Here is a 27,389-nt window from a genome sequence, read left to right as displayed (position 1 = left end):
TCTTCAGCTGATGATTAAACACAGGGGAAAAAAGACTCCCCGTGAAGACATTAATTCCATTTAAGTCCATGCTTTATTTTAAATAATTCAGTTATCACTGCAAGGAAAATCTGAAAAGTCTTATTTCAGACAGTTGTTTTTATGATGTGACAGGCAACATTGCTCATCGGAGATACAACTTATACTACAGAGAAACTGCATTTTATTATTTCTTCATAAAGCTAGGTAAAGACAGTAAGATCATCAGGTGAACAATGTAACTGCAACTGTTACTCAATAAAGGATCACTCCATTCTTGCTAGGGGCAAGATACTGTCTTAGGTTCTGTGCAGGTACAAGAGGAAGAGACACAGCATGGGAACTTACTGCCCTTTCTATCTTGTAATCAGAGATAATGGAAATGAAACAGGGTACAAGGGGTGTGAGAAACAGACAGATACCAACAATGTATGTTACAAAGCAGACTGACCTAACAGCAATAAAAACCTGGGAACATATGTGGGAAGAGAGGAATTAATTCTGCCTGAGAGAAATCGAAGGTATGACTGATCAAATAACATTGTAATTAGAACTATATGAACAGAATTGCAACAGGGAGCTTAGATGGGCAACAAGGACATGAGATATCAGCAAAGAATGAAGGAAGTTTGTAGGGATACGTGACTGACACATGCAGAAGGACTGCAGGTAGACTGAACAAGCCCTGAATGCCATGCGAAGAATATGGGCTTCATGCTCTAAGAAAATTCAAAATCATTAAGGATGCATGAGCAGAGGGTTGGTAAGTGTGAACTTGTTTTAGAAATACAGGCAATGCTGTAATAGATGAGAGAAAACAAAATGCAGAAATCAGTTAAAATATTAAAAGTACAAGAAAGATACAAGTAAAAAAAAAAGCTAATTATAGAATACTTAGAACTCAATCCTGTATTTATGAATGAAAAACAAATTCATATATTCCAATTAAAAACTATATCATCTATACAGAGAAAAATGTCTGGAAGAATATGCAACAAAAAACATCTACAGTGGTTCCTAATGGTGATGGGATTACAGGTGGTACTTAATTTCTTCTTTATAGTTTGCTTTATGAGTTTTTCACAAAGAATATACAATGTTTCTGTAAAAGAGGGAGGGGTAATACCAAGAATGCTATTTCTATTTTGAATGATAATGAAAGCCTGAAAAGAGCAAAAAGGCTTTTTTGTTTTTGTAGAAACAAGAAGGTAAAATAAACCTACTTTAAATCATTCAAGCTGAGGTTCAAAAAAGAAATATGACATATACCCAAGTCTTAGCTATTTTTTTTGTTGAAAAGGAGTAATGATATATACATTACAACACAACATATAAAAATTTCCTTTATTAGCTTGACTTAATATGGCTACCAACCTGAGAAAAGTAAGACGACTTATTTTCACTTATTTTAGAACCTGTGTACTTTTTTTTTTTTAAGTAGGCTCCACACCCAGCACTGAGCCCAACACAGGGCTTGAACTCACAGTCCTGAGCTCGAGACCTGAGCTGAGATCAAGAGTTGGACGTTCAACTGACTGAACCACGCAGGCACCCCAGAACTTGTGTACTTCTAAAAGAGAGGGCAGGGGCGCCTGGGTGGCTCGGCCGTTAGGCGTCTGCCTTCAGCTTGGTTCATGATCCCAGGGTCCTGGGATCAAGCCCCGCACTGGGCTCTCTGCTCTGCTGGAAGCCTGCTTCTCCCTCTCACACTCCCCTTGCTTGTGTTCCCTCTCTCGCTGTCTCTGTCAAACAAATAAATAAAATCTTAAAAAATAAAAGAGAGGGCAACTACTTAAAATTAATGTGTAGACTGAAATTTATTTTGTTGTACTTACAAAAGCTGCCTTAATGAATTAGCTCTGTTTGAATAGTCTGTACCAGTGTTTTCTCTGGCAAGTTAACCTTGTCCCGCCTCCCTCACTACCTTCATCCCAACCTGGAACAAGCAAACCAATAGTCACCCACCCACTATGGGTAGATAAAAGACTTAAAAATAACTATAAGCTATAAAAATACCCTCTTGCATTTTAGCCACAAGCATATACTATGATGAGGATGATCCTGTGAAGCCCCATAGCAGATTCACTTATAAGAAGTATTTACACTGAAAGAACACAGCTCGCCTAAAAAGTTAACACTATAGAAACATACCCCATTAGAGGCTTTCTTCTTTGCTTTCCATTCATCTAGTTGTGCCTTTGTCTTTGCATCAACTTTAACAAGGAGCTTCTTTTCTCCAATCTGCAGGTCATGCAATAACCTGAGTGCACGGAGGGTAGACTCAGGTTCCTTATACTCACAGAAGCCAAAGGCTAGAAATGGATGTAAAGAATTAGTGAAATATCAATACAGTTATGAAAAAAAATATTTATGGAAAATTAAAATCATTAGAGACCAGATGTTCTAATACCAGGATTACTCATGCTGTCAATCCTCCCTTTCCTTCATTACCCTTGATGATTTTACTTTTAGCACCCTCAAACCACCAAAAGAAAAAAGAAAACAAAACAGGGGAAAGAAAGAAAAATTCTGATCAGGCAAATTGCTACTTATCAGAAGTGCTGATAAAATATTTAGCAGAACCAGCAAATTTCATAATTGAGTCTTTCAATTACTTCCTGAATTCATTCCATCCAGACTTCCTAACAGCTAGCTATAAATAACTGACAACAAGCTCCTTAAACCTACACAAGCACTTTTCTTTTTTTTAATAGGATGCTTCTGGCTTTTTTTTTTTTTTTGAGATTTATTTATTTTAGAGTGAGAGAGAGAGACTCTCAGGCAGACCCCCGCTCAGTGAGGAGCCCAACACAGAAATCAAGAGTCAGACACCTTACTGAGCCACCACAAGCACTTTTCAATTTTGAGAAGTTAAACTACAAAAGTACTGACCTTTTATCCTAGTAATGTTTGATTTTTCTGTATCTGCTTAATTTTAATAACTAGTCTCACCATTATTATGTCTTTAAATCAGATATTAAAACATATATTTTAAAAGAGTAATAAAAAAATTTAAAATAAATCAAAGGAATCCAAGTATGTATATAAATATGTATAGTTAAGGACACAACCACACTGAGAGGAACTATTCTGAGTGATTTTAAAACAGCAAATTTGACCACAAGTTTTTAGTGTGATATATCTTAAGGATAAAAGACCTGTCAATAAAAAAGAAAATTTCTATAATCATATTGCTGATGATAATGTTGGTATTAGTAGTCTTAAACTGTTGTATATGAAATGTGAGATGAAGCAAGCCAGTAATTATTTAATAGTCTATCACCCCAATATCCTTGAACGAAGGATTCTCAGTATGGGAGAGGAAAAAAAAAAAAAAAGGAAGATATATTACAGAAAAGGTTAAATAAAACCTTTAGGTCCTGAGTCTAAATTAATGTGCCTGGAAAAATGTAAAGGCAAAGACTAAACAAGTGTTTTTTAAAAAATAGTTATTTAAGTAATCTCTACTTCTAACGTGGGGCTCAACTCACAGCCCCAAGATCAAGAATTTCACGGCCCAAGATCAAGAGTTGCACGCTCCTCTGACTGAGCCAGCCTGGCCCCCCGAAACTAAACAAGTCTTATAGTGAGTATACCTAATTCCCAGACTGTGATTTGTAAAGCAATTTCCCACTAAAAAGAACCAGAGTTCCTTTAAGAAATGGCTGATCCTAAGTATGAGACAGAAAAACTTCGAGATGAATTTATAAAGATTCCAAATCCCAGGTAACATTCCAGACAACAAGGTAGCAATCAAAGGCAGTTAGGCTTGTGTCAAAACCACCAGAAACCCTATTTGCAGAGACAAGACAATTTAAGCTTCACTGGCAATAATGACAATTCTTATTAAATATAACAAATTGAACATGCTTCAATCCTTAAGTTCAAAATGGTTCTTTAAAAAAAAAGTCACTGCTGGGGCACCTGGGTGGCACAGTCAGTTGAGCATCCAACTCTTGATCTCAGCTCAGGTCTTGATCTCAGGGTCATGAGTTCAAGCCCTGCACTGCTACTTTATTTTTTATTTATTTTTTTTTAAAGATTTTATTTATTTATTCGATAGAGATGGAGACAGCCAGTGAGAGAGGGAACACAAGCGGGGGGAGTGGGAGAGGAAGAAGCAGGCTCACAGCAGAAGAGCCTGACGTGGGGCTCGATCCCATAACGCCGGGACCACGCCCTGAGCTGAAGGCAGACGCTTAACCACTGTGCCACCCAGGCGCCCCTGCACTGCTACTTTAAAAAAAAAAAAAAAAGCCACTGCTAAATGATGCTGAGGACATCAACTCATTCTTTTGAAAAATGAAAGAACCACAGCATTTACCCTGTTTTCCTTATACAAATTAATTCTAATAAAGAAGATTTGTTCTTCAATGAAGGAATGACAGAATTCTTCCAAATAGACTAGCACATTTTGCAACCCTCCAATGAATGAACCAATTCAGGAATAGATAATGAACACCTGCTACCACAAAAAAATATATATATTTTTAACTTTAAAGATATTTGAGAGAGAAAGAGAGCAAGAGAGCACAAGCAAGGGGAGTGGCAGAGGGAGGAGGGAGGAGCAGGCTCTCCGCTGAGCAGGGAGCCTGACTCAGGGCTCCGTCCCAGAACCCTGGCATCATGATCTGAGCTGAAGGCAGTTGCTTAACCAACTGAGCCACCCAGGCGCCCCTAACACAAAAATTTTAAAAATTTAAAAAAAAACAAACAACAAAAAAAACAAAATAGTGTCTCACGATGAAGAACACTACCTTTAAAAAATTTTTACAGGGGCGCGAGGGTGGCACAGTGGTTAACCGTCTGCCTTCGGCTCAGAGCGTGATCCCGGCGTTATGGGATCGAGTCCCACATCAGGCTCCTCTGCTATGAGCCTGCTTCTTCCTCTCCCACTCCCCCTGCTTGTGTTCCCTCTCTCGCTGGCTGTCTCTATCTCCGTCGAATAAATAAAAATAAAATCTTTAAAAAAAAAATTTTTTTTACAAATAAAAAACAAAAATAACATATGCAAACTCAAATCTGATTGAGTCTCAAGATACAACCAGTTTACATAAAATACAGAGAAGCATTGGCACATTTTTCTACTGGAGCTGCAATTAGCAAATCTACACTCAAGAAATACTACTGAGCAAATGACCCAGTTTCTTCCATAAATAATTTCAAGGGAAAAGAGACAGAAGAATTTAAAATATTAAAAGAAACTTAAAAATATGCAACCAATTGCAACATGTGGACTACACATGGATCCTATATCAAACTATTAGAAAAGCTGACATATGTGACAACTGGACATCAGAAAACTGACTTACGATATTAAGAAAAATAGTTCATTTTTGAAGGTCTTATAATAGCATTTTCAGTATTTTAAAAAGCTCTTATCTCTTAGAGACACACGCTAAAATATTTATAGACAAAATGGTGGATGCTTGGGATTGCTTAAAAAGAATATAAGGAGGAAATGGATAGAGTACAGGTTTAGCACAATTGGCCATGAGTTGATAAACGTTAAACCTAAGTGATGAGTATGTGGACGTTCATCATATTATTTTAATTTTACATATGCATGAATTTTCCCATAATAAATACTGTTTAAAGAATCCACATCAAACAGGTGCTTTTACCAACAAGTATGAAAAGAACAATATGCTTCTAAGACTAACAGGTCATCTCACCATCTGCTCTGCTTTCTTCCTAAGTCCTAATTGTTGAATGTTGATCATATACTCCTGCTCTGAGAAAAAAAGGACTTTTCAAAATAACATTGTAAAAAAACAGTGTGAGTAATTTTTCCTCTCCTACCTCTTTCCTGTTAATACTTTTCCACTTTGTAATCTCAGCTAAATCTTCCCAACTGCCTTTAATCCTATTCCAATAAGAAGGAAGACAAAGAGTGCTGATAGAATACTCCCATGGTTAAGGGCAATGATAGCAAAACATGCAACAAGTGGCTTAAGCACACAGGTTAAAATGATCTCACTAAGAAAAAATTACCTACCTTGAAGTTTTCCAGATGCACCCTGTACTCTCTTCCAGCTCAAAACCAAGCCACATTTCTTAAAAAGAAAAATAAAACAAGAAATGATCATTATCATTTAACAAAATCAACTAATCATTAATAAAAATAAGAGCACAACTGGTATTTCCACCAGGAGAAAAATAAAAGCAAAAAGCAAAAAACAAAAAAACCCATACCAGCTATTAAATTTCTTAAAATTCTCTCAATTCCCACATACCTATTATATGAAAAAATATATAATACATCATTTAAAAAATACATAAATTCTTACAATCCTTATTTGCAGAAAATTGACTACCTTTTAGATTTTATTTTGGGGGCAGGGAGAGAGAACAGAAGAGTGGGGAGAAGGGCAAAGAGAGAGGGAGAGGGAGAGAATCCCAAGCAGACTCCATGCTAGGCATGGAGTCCAACTCAAGGTTCGATCTCTTGACCCTAAGATTACAACCTGAGCCGAAAACTAAGAGTCAGACACTCAACCAACTTAGCCACCCAGGCACCCCTTAACTAACTTTTAATAAATTAGAAATTTTACATCATATATCCTACCCAAAATGTACCATAAAAAACCAAAATTACCAGTATTATAATATTTAAAATAAACTATAGTAAATTCATGTTAATACTCTGAATCCACGGAGATTATGTTTTAAAACACACACATATATTATAAACAACTTTTTTTAAAAGATTTTTTAAAATTAATCTCTACACCCAATGTGGGGTTCAAACACAACTCGGAGATCAATAGTCACATGCTCTACCAACTGAACCAGCCAGGCACCCCTATATTGTAAAAGACTTTTAATGACATGGAAAAATGCTTGATATGGGATGCAAAAATAACATGGGTCATGAAATTGCAGATAATATAGTAAGACTTCATGTAAAGAAAAAAATTTCCGTAAATCAGAAATGGGGCAGGTTGTCTGAGGAGTAAAACATTACATTTTGTTTACATTCCAAATTTTTAAACATTATTTCTTTTTTTATGAAGATTTATTTATTTGAGAGTGTGCACAAGCAGAGAGAGGAGCAGAAGGAAAGGGAGAGAATCTTAAGCAGACTCTGCTGAGCAGTGAGCCCAACGTAGGGCTCAATCCTAGGACCCTGAGATCATGACCTGAGACCAAGAGTTGGATATTCAACCAACTGCGCCACTGGGGCGCCCCAAACATTATTTCTAATTATTAAAGAACTAGAAAGTTTAAAAAAAAAAAAGTTATTTGTGGAAAATGGTAACTGAAGATTGCCTGTCAATGCTGAGAGAATGCATGAATTTTTCACATAACCCTTCAGAGAAACCAATAAAATGATTATCAAGGAATATAAACAATAAAAACACATGAGGTCAAACACTGTATGAGGAAACAGCAGCAGAATTCAACAAAATTTTAAAAAGAAAAAAGGCAAATGGAAGGATGGGAACTCATTCAGTAGATCAAAGAAAGCTGTGACTCCAAGTACCTATAGATGAAGATACTGATAAGAATTAGGCTAACTGATTCTACAAAGCCAACTGATCTGGACTGGAGGTAAAAGGAAAGCACAGTGGAGAATGGGGTTGAAGCATGAGGCTGAATAAAAACAGGTGCTTGTGGAGCGCCTGGGTGGCTCAGTCGGTTAAAAGTCTGCCCTCAGCTCAGGTCATGATCTTAGGGTCCTGGGATCAAGCCCCACGTCAGGCTCCCTGCTCAGCGGAGAGTCTGCTTCTCCCTCTGCCCCCACCCCTCGTGGTCTCTTTCTCAAATAAATAAAATCTTAAAAGAAAAACAGGTGCTTGCCTGACAATATAAATATGGAATAATCAAGGCCTCAGAGTTCTGTTTAAGCAACTACTTTACTCCCCAACCCTAGAGAAGATAGCCTACAGTCTTTACAGGCAACTATACTTAATAATCTCCATCCTCAGGGAAGACAGAATGAATGAAGTTTTGGTCAAAGAAAGTGAAAAGAACAGGCTAGGGATACATATGAAAGATCAGGATGAGATACAGAATGGGTAACAAAGGAAGAAAGTAAAAGCAGATGGTATGCTTCAACGAAGTTCTTCACCCCCGACCCCATACAGGCAGCCAATCATAAACTCACTAGGCATGAAACTGGAAGTTTTCTAGAGAAACCAATTAGCCCCAAAGAAAAGAACTCCATATACTAACATTCAAAACCTGTAGATGCTGGCTAGATTAACCTACAATGATTCTCAACATTTTACAAACCCAGCTTATGCATACAAAAAGATTTTTTTTTCTAATTTTAATAAATCTCTACATTCAAAATGGGGCTCAAACTCACAATCCCAAATCAACAGACGCACGCTCCACTGACCGAGCCAGGCAAGTGTCCCCAAAAAAACTACTCCGTAACTCTTAAATATGAAGACAATCAAGGATCATTAGACATTTAAGGAGTGCCTTAAAAGAAAAATGAAAGGAAGAGATAAATACAGGAATGAAGCTTAAAAACAAAACACTCTGCTGCACATGTAAGTCAAGAACAGGTTTAAAAAGAGGTTTTGGAGTGCCTGGGTGGCTCAGTCGGTTAAGTGTCTGGCTCTTGATTTCAACTCAGGTCTTTATCACAGGGTCGTGTGTTCAGGCCCTGTGTTGACTGGGCTCCAAGCTGGGCATGGAACCTACTTAAAACAAAAAAAAAAAAACAAAAATAGGGAAAGAGAGAGAGAGAGATTTCAAGTAAGATATAGATATCTCCTCCACACACCTGCACACAAATATTCACAGCACCATTATTCATAATACCCAAAAAGTGGAAACAACTCAACTGTCCATCAACTGATGAATGGATAAAATGTGGTATATCCATTAGATGGAAAATTTGGTCATAAAAAGGAATGAAATACTGATATAAGCTACAATATAGATGAAGCCTTATATTAAATGAAAAAAGAAAAAACATGAAAAGCCATACATAGTCTATGATTCTGTTTATGTAAGATGCCCAGAACAGGCAAATCTACACAGAAAGATAGTGGTTGCCATATGCTGGGGAGAGGAGAGAATGGGAAGTGACTTACTGAGTACAGGGTTTCTACTTGGGGTGATGAAAATGTTCTGAAATTAAGACAGGGGTGATATTTGTACAACTTTCTGAAAAACCACTGAATTATACATTATAAAAGGGTGAATTTTAAGGTCTATGAATTATATCACAATAAAGACACTTTTAAAAAATGTCCTCCTAATGTTCCACTTTAGGAAGAAATTAGCATTCTCTTGTAAAACTGAAGATAAAAACACCCTAAGACTCAAAAATTCCATTTTTTAAAAAAGATTAATTAATTGATTAATTTATTTATTAGACAGAGACAGCCAGCGAGAGAGGAACACAAGCAGGGGGAGTGGGAGAGGAAGAAGCAGGCTCCTAGTGGAAGAGCCTGATGTGGAGCTCGATCCCAGAACGCCAGATCACGCCCTGAGCTGAAGGCAGATGCTTAACTACTGTGCCACCCAGGCGCCCCCAAAAATTCCATTTCTAAGACAATACATGATAGAAATTTTTTCATGTGACTGAGGAGGACATATTACCAATAATAAGACAACAAAACATAGTATCAAGAAATAGAAATAAGCCATATGGCCATCATTAGAAAACTGACAATTCATGGTACACTTCTACAATGCAAAGGTATACAGCAGTGATAAGTTAATAAACTAGAGCTATACATATGTTAGGTGAAAAAAGCAAATTACAGAGCACAAAATTAAAACTTATAAATTATAGATTTTTATGAATTCACAAATATGTAATTACAATAAAAAATAGAGGCGCCAGGGTGGCTCAGTCAGTTAAGCGCCTGCCTTCAGCTCAGGTCATGATACCAGGGTCCTGGGACTGAGCCCCGTATCGGGCTCCCCGCTCAGTGGAGAGCCTGCTTCTCCCTCTTCCTCTGCCGCTCCCCCTGCTTGTGCTCTCTCTCTGTCTCTCTCACTCTATCTCAAGTAAGTAAATAAAAAATCTTTAAGAAAAATAAAAATTTAAAAAAATAAAGTAAAAAATACACACAGGAATGATAAACACCAAATTTAGGATAGATTACCCTGGTGATTACCTCTGTGGAGGAAAGAAGTGGGAATTAGGGCCAACTATAATGTTTTATTTCTTTGGGAAAAACATCTGAAGCTAGTATCACAAAATACTGAATGTGACAAATAAATGTCACTAGCTTTTGTGGCATTTATTTTCTAAACATGTTTTAACACGAGGATTATACAACTTACGAAACAGAAATGGCAATAAAATCAAGGAAAAGATTTTAAAATACCTTCTCTAAAAAACAGTGGAGAGGGAGTATAGGCACTGTTTTTCATTATAAAATCATTTGTTATTATTTCACTTAATGCTCATTTATCACAAAGATAATTTTTAAACTAAGACACAAAGGAGAGGGGGACGACACAACTCAGATGGTCTCAAAACATTAACCAAGAAATTCCTTATTGATGACAAAGGGAACAAGGTATCCTTTACAATAGAGATGTGACTACCTTAACCAAGTAACTAAACTGAACATCGCCAAAAACAGGACCAAGAGACACAGTGTGCCTCTTGTTATGCTGCACTGAGAATACCACCCATGAACCATTCTTGCAAAAAGTGCTTACTCTGAATCTAACTATGAGCAAACAGCCAAATTCAAAATGAGACATTCTGCAAAAGACCTGGACTCTTCAAAAATGTTAATGTCATGAAAGACAAAAACAAAACAAGGAAACAAACAAAAAAAAGACAGGAAGGTATTCTATACTACAAACGTCTGAAGAGGTATGACAATTCAACGCAATGTATAATCTTTGACTGAATCATAGATAAACAAAGAGCAGCTATTATGGAGATTACTGAGGAAATAACATGAACTATAGGTATAGTTAGTTAACAACACTGTATCAGGGGGAAAAAAAAACGAATACTGTTAACAGCCTTAAATTTCTTAAGTGTAATGATGGTTTTATGATCATATGGGAGACCGCCCTTGGTCTTAGGAGAAACAAGAAGTATTTAGAGATGAAATGTCATGCCAACTTACTCTCCAATTATTGAGAAAAAAAGTGTGTGGGGTGGGTGTGTATGCAGAAAGTAAATGCGGCAAAATGTGTTAGGAGGATGTTCGTTTTACTACTCATGCAACTTTTCTGCAATTGAAATTTTTCAAAATAAAAATGAGAAAATAATTAGAATCCTCTTTCTGCTTTTTCATACGTTTGAAATCCATAACAATAAAATTTAAAAATGAAAAACAATTTAACTTACAGCAAGGAGTTGTCTTATAAGCATGTCTGAGGCTTTCTCAGAAATGTTGCCAACAAAAACTGTAGTAGTGGGACCACAATTTTCATCATTTTCTTTAGCCTTTAAGCCTGGGTGATCCTTTCTTGCTCCCAAATGCTTTCCAACCATGGACACAGTGGGTACTAAAACCTAGAGTGAAAAAAAGCAATAAAATTGGAGCTGGCATTAAATTTCCTATCATGTTTAAAGTAACATTAGTCTAAAAACAATTTTAAAGTACTAAATATATAGCACATTATTAGAGGTTCTACATAAAGTTTCTATCATTTTTCATTAATGCAAATTTATTCATGACAAGTTCCACTATTAGCTTACTTTTTTTTTTTTTAACAAAATTTATTTGAGAGAAAACACACGCACAAGGGGGGGAGGGGCAGATGGAGGAGGAGAGAGAATCTTAAGCAGACTCCCTTCAGAGCCCCGATGTGGGGCTAATGACCCCTGAGATCTAAGGACCCTGAGATCAGGACCTGAGGTGAAATCAAAAGTCAGACATCTAACCAACTGAGCCACCCAGGTGCCCCAGATTACCTTTCTTTTGAAAACAACTTGGAAAAGCAAATAAAAATAACTTGGATGGGAATATTTTTGTATATTTAAACATAATTCTTAAATGTCTGAAACAACATAGATCATTTAAAATTATCAAATACATGCAGGAGTTTCTTCACAACTTTACTCTGTATTAATATAAAAACAAATTTCGGGGCACCTGGCTGGCTCAGTCAGTTAGGTGTCAGACTCTTTTGATTTTGGCTCAGGTTGTGACCTCAGGGTCCTGGGACAGAGTCCCAAATGAGGCTCCAAGCTCGGTCTACTTCTCCCCGCCCCATCTCCCTCTGCCCCTCCCACACTTGCACTTGCTCTAAAATAAACCCCCCCCCAAATTTTTTTAAATAAGAGCAAATTTCAATTATGTCCACTAATCCTCTGACAGAGCACTTGAATACTCTCACAGCACTCTCCAACACTTAAATATTACCTTTATCAGTTAGTTACATTTTTTGTTTTCCCTTTATAACTTTCAACTTCCCAAAGGAAAGAACAATCCTACTCATTTTTGTATCTGGAATTGAATTTAGCAAAACATCCACAGTAGGCACCCAAATACATAATGGTGAACTGAGAGAGATGCTCCAAACCCCAAGTCCCACCTTTACCTAGGCTGAAATGCCAAGAGTAAGAGTACCTGTCATGTGGAGGTTTTCCAAAATGGCCAAACAATGGGTATCCAATGCAAGAAAAATTGGACTCCCCATGGTCTGCAGAACCGTATCTTCTTAGTGGTCTGCTTCACAGTAGATTCCCGTTTGCCCAGAGTTACCATCTCCTTTTAAATATGAATAACAGTCCCCTCCCTCCCTTTTCAAAATCCACAGGTAGAAAAACAGCTGTAAGTAAGGAAATCTACCCTCCCTCATACTGGAATTCCAGACGAAGTCTGATACTCTACCACTTTACTTAAAGTAAAATTCTGATTAAACAACAGTTAAGAGGGTTATTATTTATTCATGTGTTACAGCATATTAGCATTCTGAACTAATATGCTTAGAGTGTACAAAAGCTTTGATGAATGTGAAGAATTAAGGCTTAAGAAGTAAGACTGAATAGGGGGCGCCTGGGTGGCACAACGGTTAAGCATCTGCCTTCGGCTCAGGGCGTGACCCTGGTGTTATGGGATTGAGCCCCACATCAGGCTCCTCCGCTATGAGCCTGCTTCTTCCTCTCCCACTCCCCCTGCTTGTGTTCCCTCTCTCGCTGGCTGTCTCTATCTCTGTCAAATAAATAAATAAAATCTTTAAAAAAAAAAAAAAAGAAGAAAGACTGAATAATAAAATACTTAAATAGAGTAAAGGCTTCAAGCAAACTTTACAAAGTTTTAAGACATCATACCAGAGGACAGAGAAAAAATAGTCTGGAAGGGGCTAAAAATTAAGTAGGTGAGAGGAAAGGATGGAAATATATTCAACACAAATTTCACTTCAAAATTTAAATTTCTACTAGGATCATTTTTACGGTCTTTTTTTTTTTCTTTTATGAGATTAAACATGTCAGATCATTCTCCTAACTCCCAGGACCAAGACAAGAGTAAGGAATGATGAAAGAGCCAATGTCCTAAACCTAAACAATGTCCTAAGTCATAACAAGTATATGAGGAGCCTAGAGAATATAAGGTAAATCATAAAACTATTTAGGGAGGCTATTTTAAAGGCAATTGCATCATATGCATAGCTGAGTGAAAATGATGTTATACATGGATGCTCTCACTCATTATTCTTTTAAACACTTAAGAAGTTTTTTTTAGCTTTAAAAGCGGTTAACACTACTGTATCTCCTAATTCCTCCTTAAAATTATACTTACAGTTGGAGCAGGAGCCATAATGCTCATTGGTACAGGAATCATTGGGGTCCCTAAGAAAAAAGCATATTAAATCTTATGAATACAAGTACATATGACTATATTCTATACACGTTACATGGTACACAAATAGGTATCCTCACTCACAGTTAATTTAAGTAGAATTATAGAACTGATGAAAATGAGATATTGATGAATACCTTATTTTCAAAAGCAATGTGGTACAGGCTTGTCTATATAAACTTACACAACAACAAAAAACTATCCTAAAAGCAAAAAGACTACCACTATAACATGCTTTTGTCTCAAGAGTTTAAAAATCTGGACAGTTACTGATTCATGTTCATCTGATTCAGTACTTCCTGAAAGCCAGTAACTTATGCAAATACAGATTCACTTATGGGTAAACATGGTATTAATGAGTCCTTTAAAAGTTTTAAAAAAAAGTTATCAAATGAGAAATTAATCTAGAAACCTAGAAAGAATCTTGTTATTGCTGGTTCTTTAATTATAACAAAACCATGCAAAAAATATGACCAGTGATCTCAGACAGTGTCAAAGAAAATCTCTAACACAATCATCTGTTGGTTGCACTGAGGGCTTAAGAGGGGTCAATGGGCTATTACTGACATCTTGGTGGTATCTACATTTTGTTTTCAACTACATTGTTTACCAACCAGTAACTACTGTATTGAGTGTTCTTGTGTATATAACTAATGAAAAAATCTTACCATCTGAGCACTAAGAAAAAGAAATGCAATGAGGGCAAAAAAATCAGTGAAAGATTTATCTACTTTTCTAATATAAATTGTAAAATGTTTCTAAATACATTTCAAGAAGTTCTAAATTTCTCTTCAGTTCAAATTTAACATCAATTTAAGAGAATTCTCTAGCTAAGACTGGTAATAAATTCTTAGACATTTAACACTATCCATTTATTTTCCAATATAATTTATTTAAATTAATTTTTAAATGAGAAAAATCAAGATTCCTATCAATACAGTCAACAGAATACTGCACAAAATAGAAAAAAACATAGAGGTGCCTAGCTGGCTCAGTCGGAGAACTGTGCGACTCTTGATCTCAGGGTCATGAGTTTGAGCCCCACGTCACGTGTATAGATTACTTAAATAAATACATATGTACACAAACTTTTAAAAAAGAAAAGAAAAATACAGACTTCAGAATCAAACCTGGGTTCAACTCTTGGTTCTATCACTTCTAACTACGCAACCTTAGGCAAGCTCTTTAAGCGCAGTTTCCTCAATTCTCCTGAGTTAATTTCTTTGGAGCACCTATGAGACTAAGATCATTTATATGCAGCACTTAAGTACAATTGATGCTCAAAATTATAATTCATCAATCTGTTTATCTAAATTTTTCACTTTTAACTTTGCAAAACAAAAGAAAATGTCCTCCCTCCTTATCAACTGTAGTCTATAAGGCACCTTTTCCATAGGTAAAGTTTCTATTAATGAAAAATTCAGGGGCGCCTCAGTGGCTCTAGTCAGTTAAGCGTCTGCCCCGGCTCAAGTCATGATCCCCGGGTCCTGGGATCAAGCCCTGCATCCAGCTCCCTGCTTACAGGGGAGCCTGTTTCTTCCTCTCCCTCTGCCTCCACTGGTGCACATATGCGCACGCTCTCTCTATCCCTCTTTCAAATAAATAAATAAAATCTTTTAAAAAATAAAATAAAAATAAAGAAAAATTCAGAAAAAGACATAGTGGGGAAATTTTTTTTTTTCTTTTTTAAAGCAAGTGCTATACCCAACATGGGGCTCGAATTCACAACCCTGAGATCAAGGACTGAGCCAGCCAGGCACCCCACTGCTTCTTCCNCGAAACAGGTGTGGACTGGTATCTCATTTTTTTTTTTAAAGATTTTATTTATTTATTTGACAGAGACAGAGACAGCCAGCGAGAGAGGGAACACAAGCAGGGGGAGTGGGAGAGGAAGAAGCAGGCTTCCAGCAGAGGAGCCTGATGTGGGGCTCGATCCCATAACGCCGGGATCACGCCCTGAGCCGAAGGCAGACGCTTAACCACTGTGCCACCCAGGCGCCCCTGCTTCTTCCTTTTTAACCGTTACTAAAAGTTTTATAGTTATGTTTCCTACCTCAACTTACTAACACCATACACTTTGGAATTCACAATGGAAAATGTATTGCTACTCATTACAAAGATCTACATATGCTAAAGTGAAAAGAAGCAAAGTACACAAAGTGAACAGTGTAGTACTAGTTGAGTTTTTTTAAAAAACAAGTGGGGAAAGGGTAAACATAAGCAAACACACGAGGATATGCAGAGTGTATCTTTGGAGAGTTATAAACTAAAACTGATAAGAAAGGTTATGTTTGGGGAAGGAAATTCTTGGGAACTGTAGGGTAAAAAAACTTCCTTTTTCTATATGCATTTATTACTATTTATGGAAAATGTATGGTTATTTTTCAAATTGATTTTCTAATTTAACGGAGAATGTGACCATCACACTGACAGTTCAATTAATTGCACTAACAGGCAAGACAAGAAAATTATACATGAATATGGGTATTATAGTCTTGAATTACTACCCTAGTTTAGCATACTATCTCATTATTTACCTTTTAAAGTACTGATGCTACACACGGAATGCAGAATGAGCTGCAAAGTCTGATTTATCATCTAAATATATTTCCCTAAACAGAAATGATAGTGTATGCTGTTGTAAACACAATCAGAATTAATAGGTTACCACTCTGAATAAATTGCCCACATTAGTATGGCACTGACCAAACAGTCAAGAAGAAAAACTGACAATCTGCTTTTGGGATCTGCTGACGCATCTTAAAAATTTATACAGGAAATAGTCTTAAGAGAAACAGGTTTCATTTATCTTCTACTTCCGTTTAATAATTTGGTATAATGTTCATCCGAAAATGTTAAATGTAGTGTTTGCTCTTTAAAAATTCAAAGGAGTTTAAAATCTTTTCTATAAAACCAATCTATCAGGAAGGAAATTAAGGCACTGATTTTGCACTGTCAACTTTCCTGATTCTGAATAAGTGATTCAGCTTCATCCCAATCCCTTAAATCTCTTCACAAAGAAATAAGAAGTAAACTATTCTTCCCTATAAAGCTATAACATAAGGGTTTTTTTAAAAAAAAAAAAAAAAAAAAAAAGGAATCATGGTTACTAGTAAGGGCTAATAGATCTTCTTAGGAGACCAAAAATTTATGAACCAAATCAGGATATATGAAGCCCCCAAAAATTGTTGCCCAAATGAAAATGGCTCAGAACACTAACATTCTAAGGTTATTAATCTGTAAGATGATTGACAACTAACTTTATTCAGTTTTCTGTTAACATTATTCTTTCAATCACCCTATTCAGCAGAAATTCCTTTATATAGTACATTACAAAACAGCTAAATTACTGACTAAAATTAAGTGTTCCATGAAAGAATAAACTGGTTTTAATTTAATTTAAATTTATTTAGTTTTATTTTTTATTTTTTTAAAGATTTTTAAAAATTTATTTATTTGACATAGAAAGAGACAGCGAGAGAGGGAATACAAGCAGGGAGTAGGAGAGGAAGAAGCAGGATCCCAACGGAGGAGCCTGATGCGGGCCTCGATCCCAGAACGCTAGGATCACGCCCTGAGCCGAAGGCAGACACTTAATGACTGAGCCACCCAGGCACCTCTAATTTAATTTAAATTTAAATACATATTTCAAACTATACTCCTGGCAGCAGGTGGTAACAAATACACATCCATGATTACCTAGAAGGATAGCTTAAAGCAAGTTGCTACAAGCACAAATGTCTTAAAAATTTGTACAAATACTGCATTCTACGCCACAATATGTACGCATAATTACTTGTTCTAACTTTTAAAAGTATGATTTACCCCCAAATTCCTAAAGTGTTAAATGATATCTCTCCCTCTGCCCCTCCCTCCCAGCTCACTTGCTCACATAAGCGCTCTCCCCCTCTCTCCCTTAAAAAAAAAAAGAAAAAGAATATATACTATAGCAGCTTGTAATATGCATTAAAAACTATCTGGAAGGATAAAGAAACTAATGAGCCTGTTTTGCTTCCCTCTTTCGGTTAAGGGAATAGTAACAATGGTTACGTGGAATTGTGAGCAAAATTTTTCACTGTATACCTTTTTAACTACTGAATCATATGAATTAGTATGTATTTATTGGAATATGCATTACTTATTTTTTTTAAATAAAGGATTTTTTAAAATCTTCCCAGATGAATTTGATACTCAGCTAGATATGAAAAGTACTGTCACAGGAAAATACGGTATCACATTTACAGAAGGATGCTAACATCCTTACTACTAACACACAGTCACATTCCTATCATTTTCCTGAAGTTAACATTATAATGACAATAGTACAGGTTAAAAATAACAACAGTATCCACAAACTTACCTGGAGGTACAGGTGGAGGGAAACCAGGAAACTGTGGGGGTGGGATCCCTGGTGGGAGTGCTGGGATTCCCATGGGAGGGCGATTCAAATGAGGGGGGAAAGACATTCTTACTGCAGCGGTCTAAAGAAAAAAATCATGACAAATCATTTTATTTGAAAACTTTGCAATTTGATATGCCTGGTTTGTTGGCCTTCATTTTTAGAGTATCTGCAAAATTCTAAAGTTTTCTTACCCAAAGGAGTTGGCAAAGACCCTCTTTTCTCTGTCTGTCCATTGAGAATTTTTAAAACTTAGATCTTTTCTAAAATAAGTTCCCAAAATGTACACGATCTAAATTCAGGATAGACTCCTACAATCGTATGGGAATACATATAAAGGAAGAAAAAAATTTTGAGGTTCAGTTAATATCCAAAAATTAAATACCAAACATCAATGATTTTTTTAAACCAAACTCAGAATCCAGGAAGATTATCTAACAGTTTTTTTCTTTAAATGTTCTGATGCATTCATTTTTTACACACATCAGCACCCTGAAAACTAAATGTACAAAGTTACACAGTATTTGTTGAGTCAATGTTGGCCAGTTCCTCAAGGACAAATGAATGTCTCAGTGAACTATATAAACCTGAGAGGGAAGAAATCTCCTGACATCAGGTCACATACTAACCACTCGGATACAGAAAGCATAAATTTGTGACAATGAGAAAAATGTCTTAATTTTTGTTAAACTTAAAAGCAAACCTCTTAACCATTCTTGAATGAAATTCAATGAATGAATGAAATTCAAGAGACAGAAGCTAACATTTTTTTAAATACAAGAATACACTGAACTGTTGCATTTGGTTTGTGATATTACTTAGAAACTTAATTTTGTCCTTTAGTTAAATTAATATAAAAACTTAAGACTCCCCTACCACCAAATTTTATATTTTCATCAACATACTTAAGTGTCCAGAACTACTAGAAAAAGTAGAAAAACTATGTTAGGATGTCCTAGGAAGATTCCATGCACCAATTTAAAAAGGCAGCCAAAATTAAGTGTCTCGTACCAGTGATCGCACTAAATAGTAGTGATTTGATCAACAGGAGATACTTCTGTCGGACACTAGGAAAAACTCCCCCCACACTCTGTAACTGAAGGAGTCTAGAGATATTTGAAGCTTTTAAAGAACATCTGTCTCTACTATTTTTTTGTTTCATACATTGATTTACTTACCCTTAGGAAGAGAGAAGATAAAAAGTGCATGTCTTCCACTTCCTCGCCCCCTAATCCCAACAGTTTGGTATATATCGTTGTATTCTTCTAAATACCTTTCTATACACAAACTTATATAATTATTTGTGTTTTTCTGTAAACAGTATAATCATACTATATTCCTAGGTGCATTTCTCCCTCATTATCATTAACATCCTTTCATATCAGTTAAGTTCTATTCCAATCTTTATAATGCAGTAAACTACTATAAAACAGGCATATAATAATTATTCAATCAACAGGGATGGCTGGCTCCACATTTTGCCTCTTATAATACTGAACATTCTTGGACACAGAATCTATGCAATCTATGCACCTGTGCAAGTATTTCTATTATACAGATTAGTACTATATGTATCTACACTTGACCCCCAAATCACCCTCCAAAGCTAGAGTACAAATCTATATTTCCACCACCAATATATGGGTATCCCCTTTGCTCAGATCCTCACCACTGCTAGAGTAAATCAGTGTTTAAATTATAACAATCTAATAGGTAAAAAATACTCTCGTTTCAGTGTGCATTTCCTTAATCACTAATGAGGCTGAGTATCTTTTTACCTGTTTATTAGACATTCCTTCGAAATGGTCTTAGATAAGCAATGTCCTTCAGACTCAGAGCTGTTCTTCCTTGTGTTCTTTTGACTTAGTAAATCAGAATAGAATATTCTATAAAATCTAAACTTCAATTTCAGAAAACACAGTGCACTTAAAATATTCAGAAAGCTTTACAAATAAAATAAATTCCCAGGATTTCATACACTTAGGAAATAAGGTATTGGAAATGCTTTAAAATATTAAGTATCAGCATAAATTAAAAAGGAAAAATGCAACTAATTAATGACTATAAATGTGTTGAATTTATAAATAATCTTTTTGTAATACTTTTGCCCAAAAACAAAAACAAACATTCTATATAAAGGGAGCAGGAGTGTATCTCCTTTCAAAAGAGGGCTACTGTCCTACTTACAGAAACTCTTCTATTATCATTATAATACTCTATCTCAGCACTTTCTTAGGAGGGCAGTTGATATTAATACCTGTTGAATAAATAAATGAATGAATGAATCAGTAAACCAATTTATTAAGAAGCTCCCATGTGCCAAGCACTATGCTAGCAATGACCCAGTGCCTTGCCTCACAATGTTTACAAAGATTGGAGCATGAATTCATCTCTAGAATCATTTATTGTCCAGTATTAGCTAAAATTATTATTTTTAAAAACCTATGTTCTTGGGGCGCCTGGGTAGCGCAGTCGTTAAGCGTCTGCCTTCAGCTCAGCGCATGATCCCGGCATTATGGGATCGAGCCCCACATCATAGCTCCTCCGCTATGAGCCTGTTTCTTCCTCTCCCACTCCCCCTGCTTGTGTTCCCTCTCTGGCTGGCTCTCTCTGTCAAATAAATAAAATCTTTAAAAAAAAAAAAAAAAACCTATGTTCTTGGTGTTTAAATTGTATTCACAACTTCTAAATGTATAATTCATTCTGTACAAGCTAACCAGATTATGTTTTAGTTTATACCAATATATCCATTCCATTCACTTCTAATTTTTCTATGTTCTACGTTCCTTTCATTTAGCACCGTTCACAACCCGCTTATTCACAGGTGATCTTCAAAGGTGAAGATAAGATAATAGGACCCCCTATAGTCAGAAAACTACAACTCTGGTGATCACTGATATTAATGTTCACTTTAAACATCCTAAAATGAGAGTATCAACCACTTTTTTTCCAAATGAACTTTTGTTTTGAAATGTGAAAATGAGAATAAACTTTTATAACCATAAGCAAAGTATATTGGTTTTTACCTACAGTTGATAAATTATAATATTCTCATTACAAATTATACAGATTCAAAGTTGGTAGGTACTTTGAAGAATAAAGTAGGGAAAAGAACTAGAGAGTGCTTTATTAAATATGGTGGTCAGGCCTCACAAAGGCGGCAGCAAATTGAACAAAGACTCCAAAGGGGCTGAGGCAGAAGCCTTGCATCGGAAGGTAACAGCCTTCCAAGCAAAGGAAACAGCACATACAAAGAGCCTGAGGTGGGCAAGGAGTGTTTGTGGGAGGAAAAGGCCAACAGCTGGAGCAGAGTACTTGAGGAAAGTCAAAGATAAATGCCAAGTATTACATGGGGGAGGGGATTCAGAGAATGTAGTACTTTGTAGGCCAGTGTAAAGGTTTTGATTTTGACTCTGAATGAGACAGAAAACATTTGAAAGACTTTTGAGCTGACTTATAGATTTTTTTAAAGATTTTATTTATTTATTTAACAGAGACACAGCGAGAGAGGGAACACAAGCAGGGGGAGTGGAAGAGGGAGAAGCAGGCTTCCCGCTAAGCAGGGAGACCAATGCAGGGCTGGATCCCAGGACCCTGGTATCATGACCTGAGCCAAAGGCAGACGCCTAACGACTGAGCCACCCAGGCGCCCCTGAACTGACTTATATTTTAACAGTGTCACTGGCCACTGTGTTAAGACTGGAGAATAGGGGGCGCCTGGGTGGCACAGCGGTTAGGCGTCTGCCTTCGGCTCAGGGCGTGACCCCGGCCCCCGGCGTTATGGGATCGGGCCCCACATCGGGCTCCTCCGCAATAAGCCTGCTTCTTCCTCTCCCACTCCCCCTGCTTGTGTTCCCTCTCTCACTGGCTGTCTCTATCTCTGTCAAATAAATAAATAAAATCTTTAATTAAAAAAAAAAAAAAAAGACTGGAGAATAAGGGTAGAAGCCGGAGACTACTGCAATAAGGCAGACAAGAGGGAGGGTGGCCTGGAATATGTGGTAGTGGTGGAAGTATGAGACTGTGGATGCAGTACTTTGAAGGTAGCCAATTGCTGCGGAGGGACCATGTGTGAGGTTTAAGAGATGCAAAGTTATTTTATTAGCACTGAAATAACTTAAATAACATTTAAAAGTACTTGTATTTTTTCACTTTTTTCACTTTGCCTTTGGAGTGTTTCATTTTTAGAAGGCTCAAAGCATTTTTACCTGCTAGGTATGAAACCTTACGGGCCCAAAGTAACAAAAACAAGCACCTACCATGCAAGTGTTCCTTATCTCTAGTGTGGCAGTGGTCATATGGGTTTATTATGCATTTGTCAAAACTGACTGAAATTAAAATGGGTGCATTGTATTGGATGCAAATTTTATCTCAATAAATCTAGTGCCCTCCATCCAAAAAAACTTTTTCTAAAAAAAAACAAAAACATAAAAACCACTTTCAAAATGTGCATGCATTCTGCTTTTCACTTCTTTCTCTTTACACTTTTAAATCACTCCTTTTTTCCTACAGCATTTACTGCTTACAACCATTCCTCCATTTACCCCAATAGAAAACAAATTATTTCACCAGGAATAGATATACTGGCTAACCCCATCAGGACACTGTGTGCCAAATTTCTGAATGGTAAGAGACAAATGAACCAAAAGATTCTCCTTAGTAAGCACTTATACAACTCATTCGTTCATTCAACAAATACCTAGCTCCAATTGTGTGTCAGGTTCTTCTCTAAGTGTTAGTTTTATTAGCCCTGAAAGGGCAAATTTTAAGTTATTATATAATTACACAGCCAGTCCAGTGGCTCTACACTGAATATAAATGATCATGACTATAGAATGCACTGTTCCCTGCTGTTCATAGCCTGCAGGGTACAATGGACTGATATACTTGCCTCAGCCTGACCAAGGCAAGCCCTTCAAAACATCATTTCTCAAACTGAATTCTACAGGAAGTGGAGTCTTCAGGAACTGTTCCTAAGAAACAGTGTTCCAAATCCAAAGAATGGGAAATGCTTGATTAACAAAAAGTTTCTTCTGCAGGAAAACTTTTCAGAGGTGTGAAAATACTCAAGTCTCCAAAAAGGGAGTGATCTTTTTCTGAAACTTCCACTTAGCTGTTTTACCATCTGCAATGATTAGAATGCAATACTATCTACAGAGAAAAATTAGTGGTAGTCTGGAGCTAAGGTGTGAACAGGGAGTGATGTGCAAACAGAAAAGAGGAATCCTTTTTGGGGTAACAGCTGCACAACTCTGAACATTTACTAAAAAATCATCAAATTACACATTATAACGAGTATGTTTTATGTGTTAATTATACCTTAATAAAGTTGCTTTTAAAAAAAAGCAATGCTAATTCAGGACAATTTTAAGCTAAATCCAATTAAGACCATAGATTAGACAATATTTCATCAATATTAATTTCCTGATTTTGTTCACTGTGCTGTTGTTAAATATGAAAATGTCTTTATTCTAGGAAATATACACCAAAGTGTTTAAGGGCCAAGGGACATCTCATCTGCAGCTTACTAGCAAAACATTTCAGAATAAAACTATGAAGAAAAAGAGGAGAGGTAAAAGCAAATTTGTGAAATGTTATCATTTGGGGAATCTGGGTGAAAGGTATTTGAGAATTCTTTCTACTACTCTTGAAACCTTTTTAAAGCTTGAAATCATGCCAAATAAGTTTTAAAAAGTATCAATAATTCGGGTGGTTTAAATATGACGTTCTTTTTCTTTTCTTAAGTTTCAAAATTCAAAAAATGGCAGGAAAAAAGCTATTCAAAAACTTTAAAGGCGAATCAATCGAAATCCTTTTAGAAATGGCAGTGGTAGTTGTCAGAAAGACTATCGAGATTAAACAAAATACACAGAATGTTTCTGTAGGACATTAAAAGACTCAATGACTACTTTTGCAAAACAGTTAATATAATTTTTCTTTAAACCATACGTAAATGAGAAAGGCATATAGCTAATCTGTGACCCAAAAAGTTACTTGAAAATCCCAAACTCATATTAGGTCTCCCGGAGTTACCAATGTTAAAATGAACTCATTTTATTTTAAAAACATATTTAAAGCCTTACCACAGTGGAATAAAAAGATACCAAACCACAAAATAAAAAGACTTAGCCCAAACTATTATTAATATATGGTGCCTATATGCAACACTGGAACAGTAAAAACATTTTCTTCCTAGAAGTGGTTTGAAACCACACGGAAATAAATAAGGGGAAAACCCTACTTTGGGGATCCCAAATGGAAATTTGGTAACCCCAAGGAGATGATTTTTTCTTTTTTTTTTAAAGTAGGCTCCACGCCCAGTGTGGAGCCCAACACAAGGCTTGAACTCACAACCCTGAGATCAAGACCTGAGCTGAGATCAAGAGTTGGATGCTTGGGGCACCTGGGTGGCTCAGTCGGATAAGCGTCTGACTCTTGATTTCGGCTCAGGTCATGATCTCAGTGTCTTGAGACTGAGCCCCATGGCAGGCTCTGCACTCAGCAGGGAGTCAGCTTTAGAGTTTCTCAATCTCCCTCAAATAAATAAATAAATAAATCTTTAAAAAAAAAAAGAGAGAGAGTCAGACACGTAACTGATGAGCCACCCAGGCACCCCAAGATGATTTAATAAAAATATTAACTAACATTTTAATTTATTTCTGTTTACAAAAGTTTTCAACATACATTACCTCACTGAATGTCCCAAATTACCTGGTGTAGACGTATTATTCTCCTTTTACAGATGAAGAAGCTAACCTGTCCAAGGGAATACAATAAGTGGGTGGGGTCTCCAAGGTTCCCACTATCTTGAAATTACCAGTACAAAGACTGTTTTCACTGTACCACAATGCCTCTTTCCAGTAACAACATACCAAGAAGAAACTTCTTATTAAGGTTAACTTTGATTTTATTTATAAAAATCTATTCAGAGTACACCAGAAGAAATGTTAAGAATCAGGATTAGGCTCTTAAACAACAATATCCGTTAACGTGGACTATGCACTATGTTACTCAGACATTGCACTAACGATTTTACATACGTTTTTCTCAATCCCCAATCACAATAACCTATTAAGTGGATCCTATTCTAATCCCCAATTTACAGATGAAGAAAACCAAGACTGCAAGAAAAGTTAAATTAATTAGAACGGTATACTATCTGCTTGAATCACGAGGAACCGATGATCAACTGGATGCCTTTCAAGGCCTCTGAAGGTTTTTGGAAATCTTTAAAAATTAAAGTTTCCAAGACAACATAAAAATTGTTTATACTCTACTACCAACTACCTAATTCAGGGTACTTCATGCTATAGCAGTCTGGTACAAGAGAATTCCAATCTCTTCCCTCCTTTCTGTCTGCTCCACTCTGCCCAGTATCAAAATGGCTTTCCCATGGCAATATAAATCCACATTACATAACTTCAAAATAATCCTCATATTCCTAGATCTACTTCGAAAAACGTATTTAGAAAGTACTGAAGACCAAAGAAGAGTAAGGAAGAAGTAACACATTTTAATGTGGAGCTTGGTCATCGTCTAGAATGAATGGGGATACAGTTTACTGCAACCTCCAATGGATGAAGGGGGCAGGACCACAATACTCATCACAATCTTAAACAAGCTAAGCAAAGGGGTGCTAAAAAATTCAGCGTTAGCTGAATTCGGGTTGGGGGAGTGAGGGGAGTCGGTGGCGGGCTCTGGATGACCAAAGAGAAAAGGAAAGAAATCCGCTGGTGGCCGGCACCTCGCTAAAAAGGGTGGGTGCTCTCTGGCTTGTAAGCAGAACCTGAGGCAAGAGTGTCCTAGGCCCGGAAATCGACAGTAGGGCTCCGCAAGCCCGGGTTAGAAAGGGGCCTCGGGGAAGGGCTCCCAAGGGGCCGATCGATCATTTTGTGGCAAACGTGGAGCCCAGAAGGGGCCGAGGCGATTCACTCTGTGGCGGACCGTGGAAGGGAAAAGGAAAGTGGGCGACAATGCAAGGAGGAAAGATCTGGCAGTAGGTCCGGCCTCCACAGGCTCCTTCTGGGCCCACTGGTTTTCGAGGCCTTAGAGAAGTGGAGAAACCCAAGCCTCGTGCCCGTCCCCTCCCCCACCCACCCCCCTTTACCCCCAATCCCACCCCGGCCCTTTCGCAGCCTCCCTGGCTTCCCCTCCTCCCGCAACCGAGGTACCCGGTTTCCCGGTTCCCACACGCGTTCAGAGGCGTGAACTCACCCGCCGCTGAGGAAACGGTACGGTCTTCGCGGTCTTCCGAGCTCCAGGTTACGAGTGGGCTCCACCGGTTCGAGGTTTCTGCGCGACGCTCACCGGGACACTGGTTCCGAAGCGCCTACTCGCACAGGCCGCAAACACAGCCGCGCTGCGCGGGGAGCTTCTGGAGGTCTTCCTCTTGCCCGGCGTGCACCGCGGCCGGGGAGAGTGAAGAGGAGAATCATAGAGAAGAACGCGTATAGATAGTCTTCTCCTTTGGCTCTGAATCACCACGCAGCGGCGAATAACCATAGAGAAGGAGCGCCTGGTGGGGACTAGAAAGGCTCGAACTGTAAATTACGACCCACCCTGCCATTTTTGATTGGAGCTGATTGAATCTTATGACTACGAGACTCCATCTTGAGGTCAAGGTTCCGCTGCGCACGCAGCAAAGGCTGTTAGAGAATTTTTTACTTTTTGTAGTTTGTGTTTCGGGGCTTACAGCCTTGCTCTGTGGCTCATTTGAGGTTCGATGTACTGCAAACCCGGCCTCACCTAGCACCTCAGTGGAAACTGTGAGTGCTGACCTTTCCCTGAAAAACAGCTATTCTTGATAACCAAGAAACAACTGGCAAAAGGCGTGGTGGTTTCAAGTACATGCGCACACCCCTTGTGCGCGCTAGTTGGACCAAGGAGGTGGCTAAAGATACTTGTAATACGGCCTGTAAAAACTTTTAACATATATTTTATTCTGTAATATAAAGGTGCTGAAAAGAACTTCACTTACTAAATTAACGGAAATAAAACTGGATAAATGGAAATAAATGAAACTAATCATGAATAATTCTTCAATTTATGAACGTTTATGGTATCTTCTCACAAGTTGTTTCCCAACCTTTGTTTCTCAAAAGGCTTATCATTTATTCAATATAAATTAATTGTCTCCCTGAGTGCCTGGTGCTGAGCGAATTGCTGGAAGTATGAAGGCAAACGCAAGTGAGATTTTACCCTTGTTTGGGAAGAGCTGAAAACAA

The 27,389-nt window shown here is 37.2% G+C and overlaps 1 protein-coding gene across 3 annotated transcripts in view; it reads right to left on the bottom strand.

Moving 5' to 3' along the window:
* The window catches only part of RBM25 (RNA binding motif protein 25), a 52,421-nt gene extending 25,849 nt beyond the window's left edge, over nt 1-26,572 (bottom strand). The window contains exons 1-7 of one of the 3 annotated variants that reach the window (XM_034643346.1): nt 26,380-26,572; nt 24,877-24,921; nt 18,127-18,247; nt 13,707-13,756; nt 11,306-11,473; nt 6,017-6,074; nt 2,170-2,330 (exon numbers count right to left, since the gene is read on the bottom strand). In XM_034643346.1, the coding sequence (XP_034499237.1) occupies nt 2,170-2,330; nt 6,017-6,074; nt 11,306-11,473; nt 13,707-13,756; nt 18,127-18,232 (543 nt within the window). In that variant the 5' untranslated portion in view covers nt 18,233-18,247; nt 24,877-24,921; nt 26,380-26,572. Of the gene's footprint in view, nt 1-2,169; nt 2,331-6,016; nt 6,075-11,305; nt 11,474-13,706; nt 13,757-18,126; nt 18,248-18,359; nt 18,459-24,876; nt 24,922-26,379 lie in introns of those variants that run through there. The other 2 variants (XM_002920250.4, XM_034643345.1) reach the window with 2 other exon arrangements.
* Between the last annotated feature and the right edge of the window lie 817 nt (nt 26,573-27,389).

This window comes from Ailuropoda melanoleuca, chromosome 14, assembly GCF_002007445.2.
Source record: "Ailuropoda melanoleuca isolate Jingjing chromosome 14, ASM200744v2, whole genome shotgun sequence".
Lineage (NCBI taxonomy): Eukaryota > Metazoa > Chordata > Mammalia > Carnivora > Ursidae > Ailuropoda > Ailuropoda melanoleuca.
The sequence above is the reverse complement of the archived record's forward strand: the minus strand, read 5'-3'. Positions and strand labels throughout refer to the sequence as shown.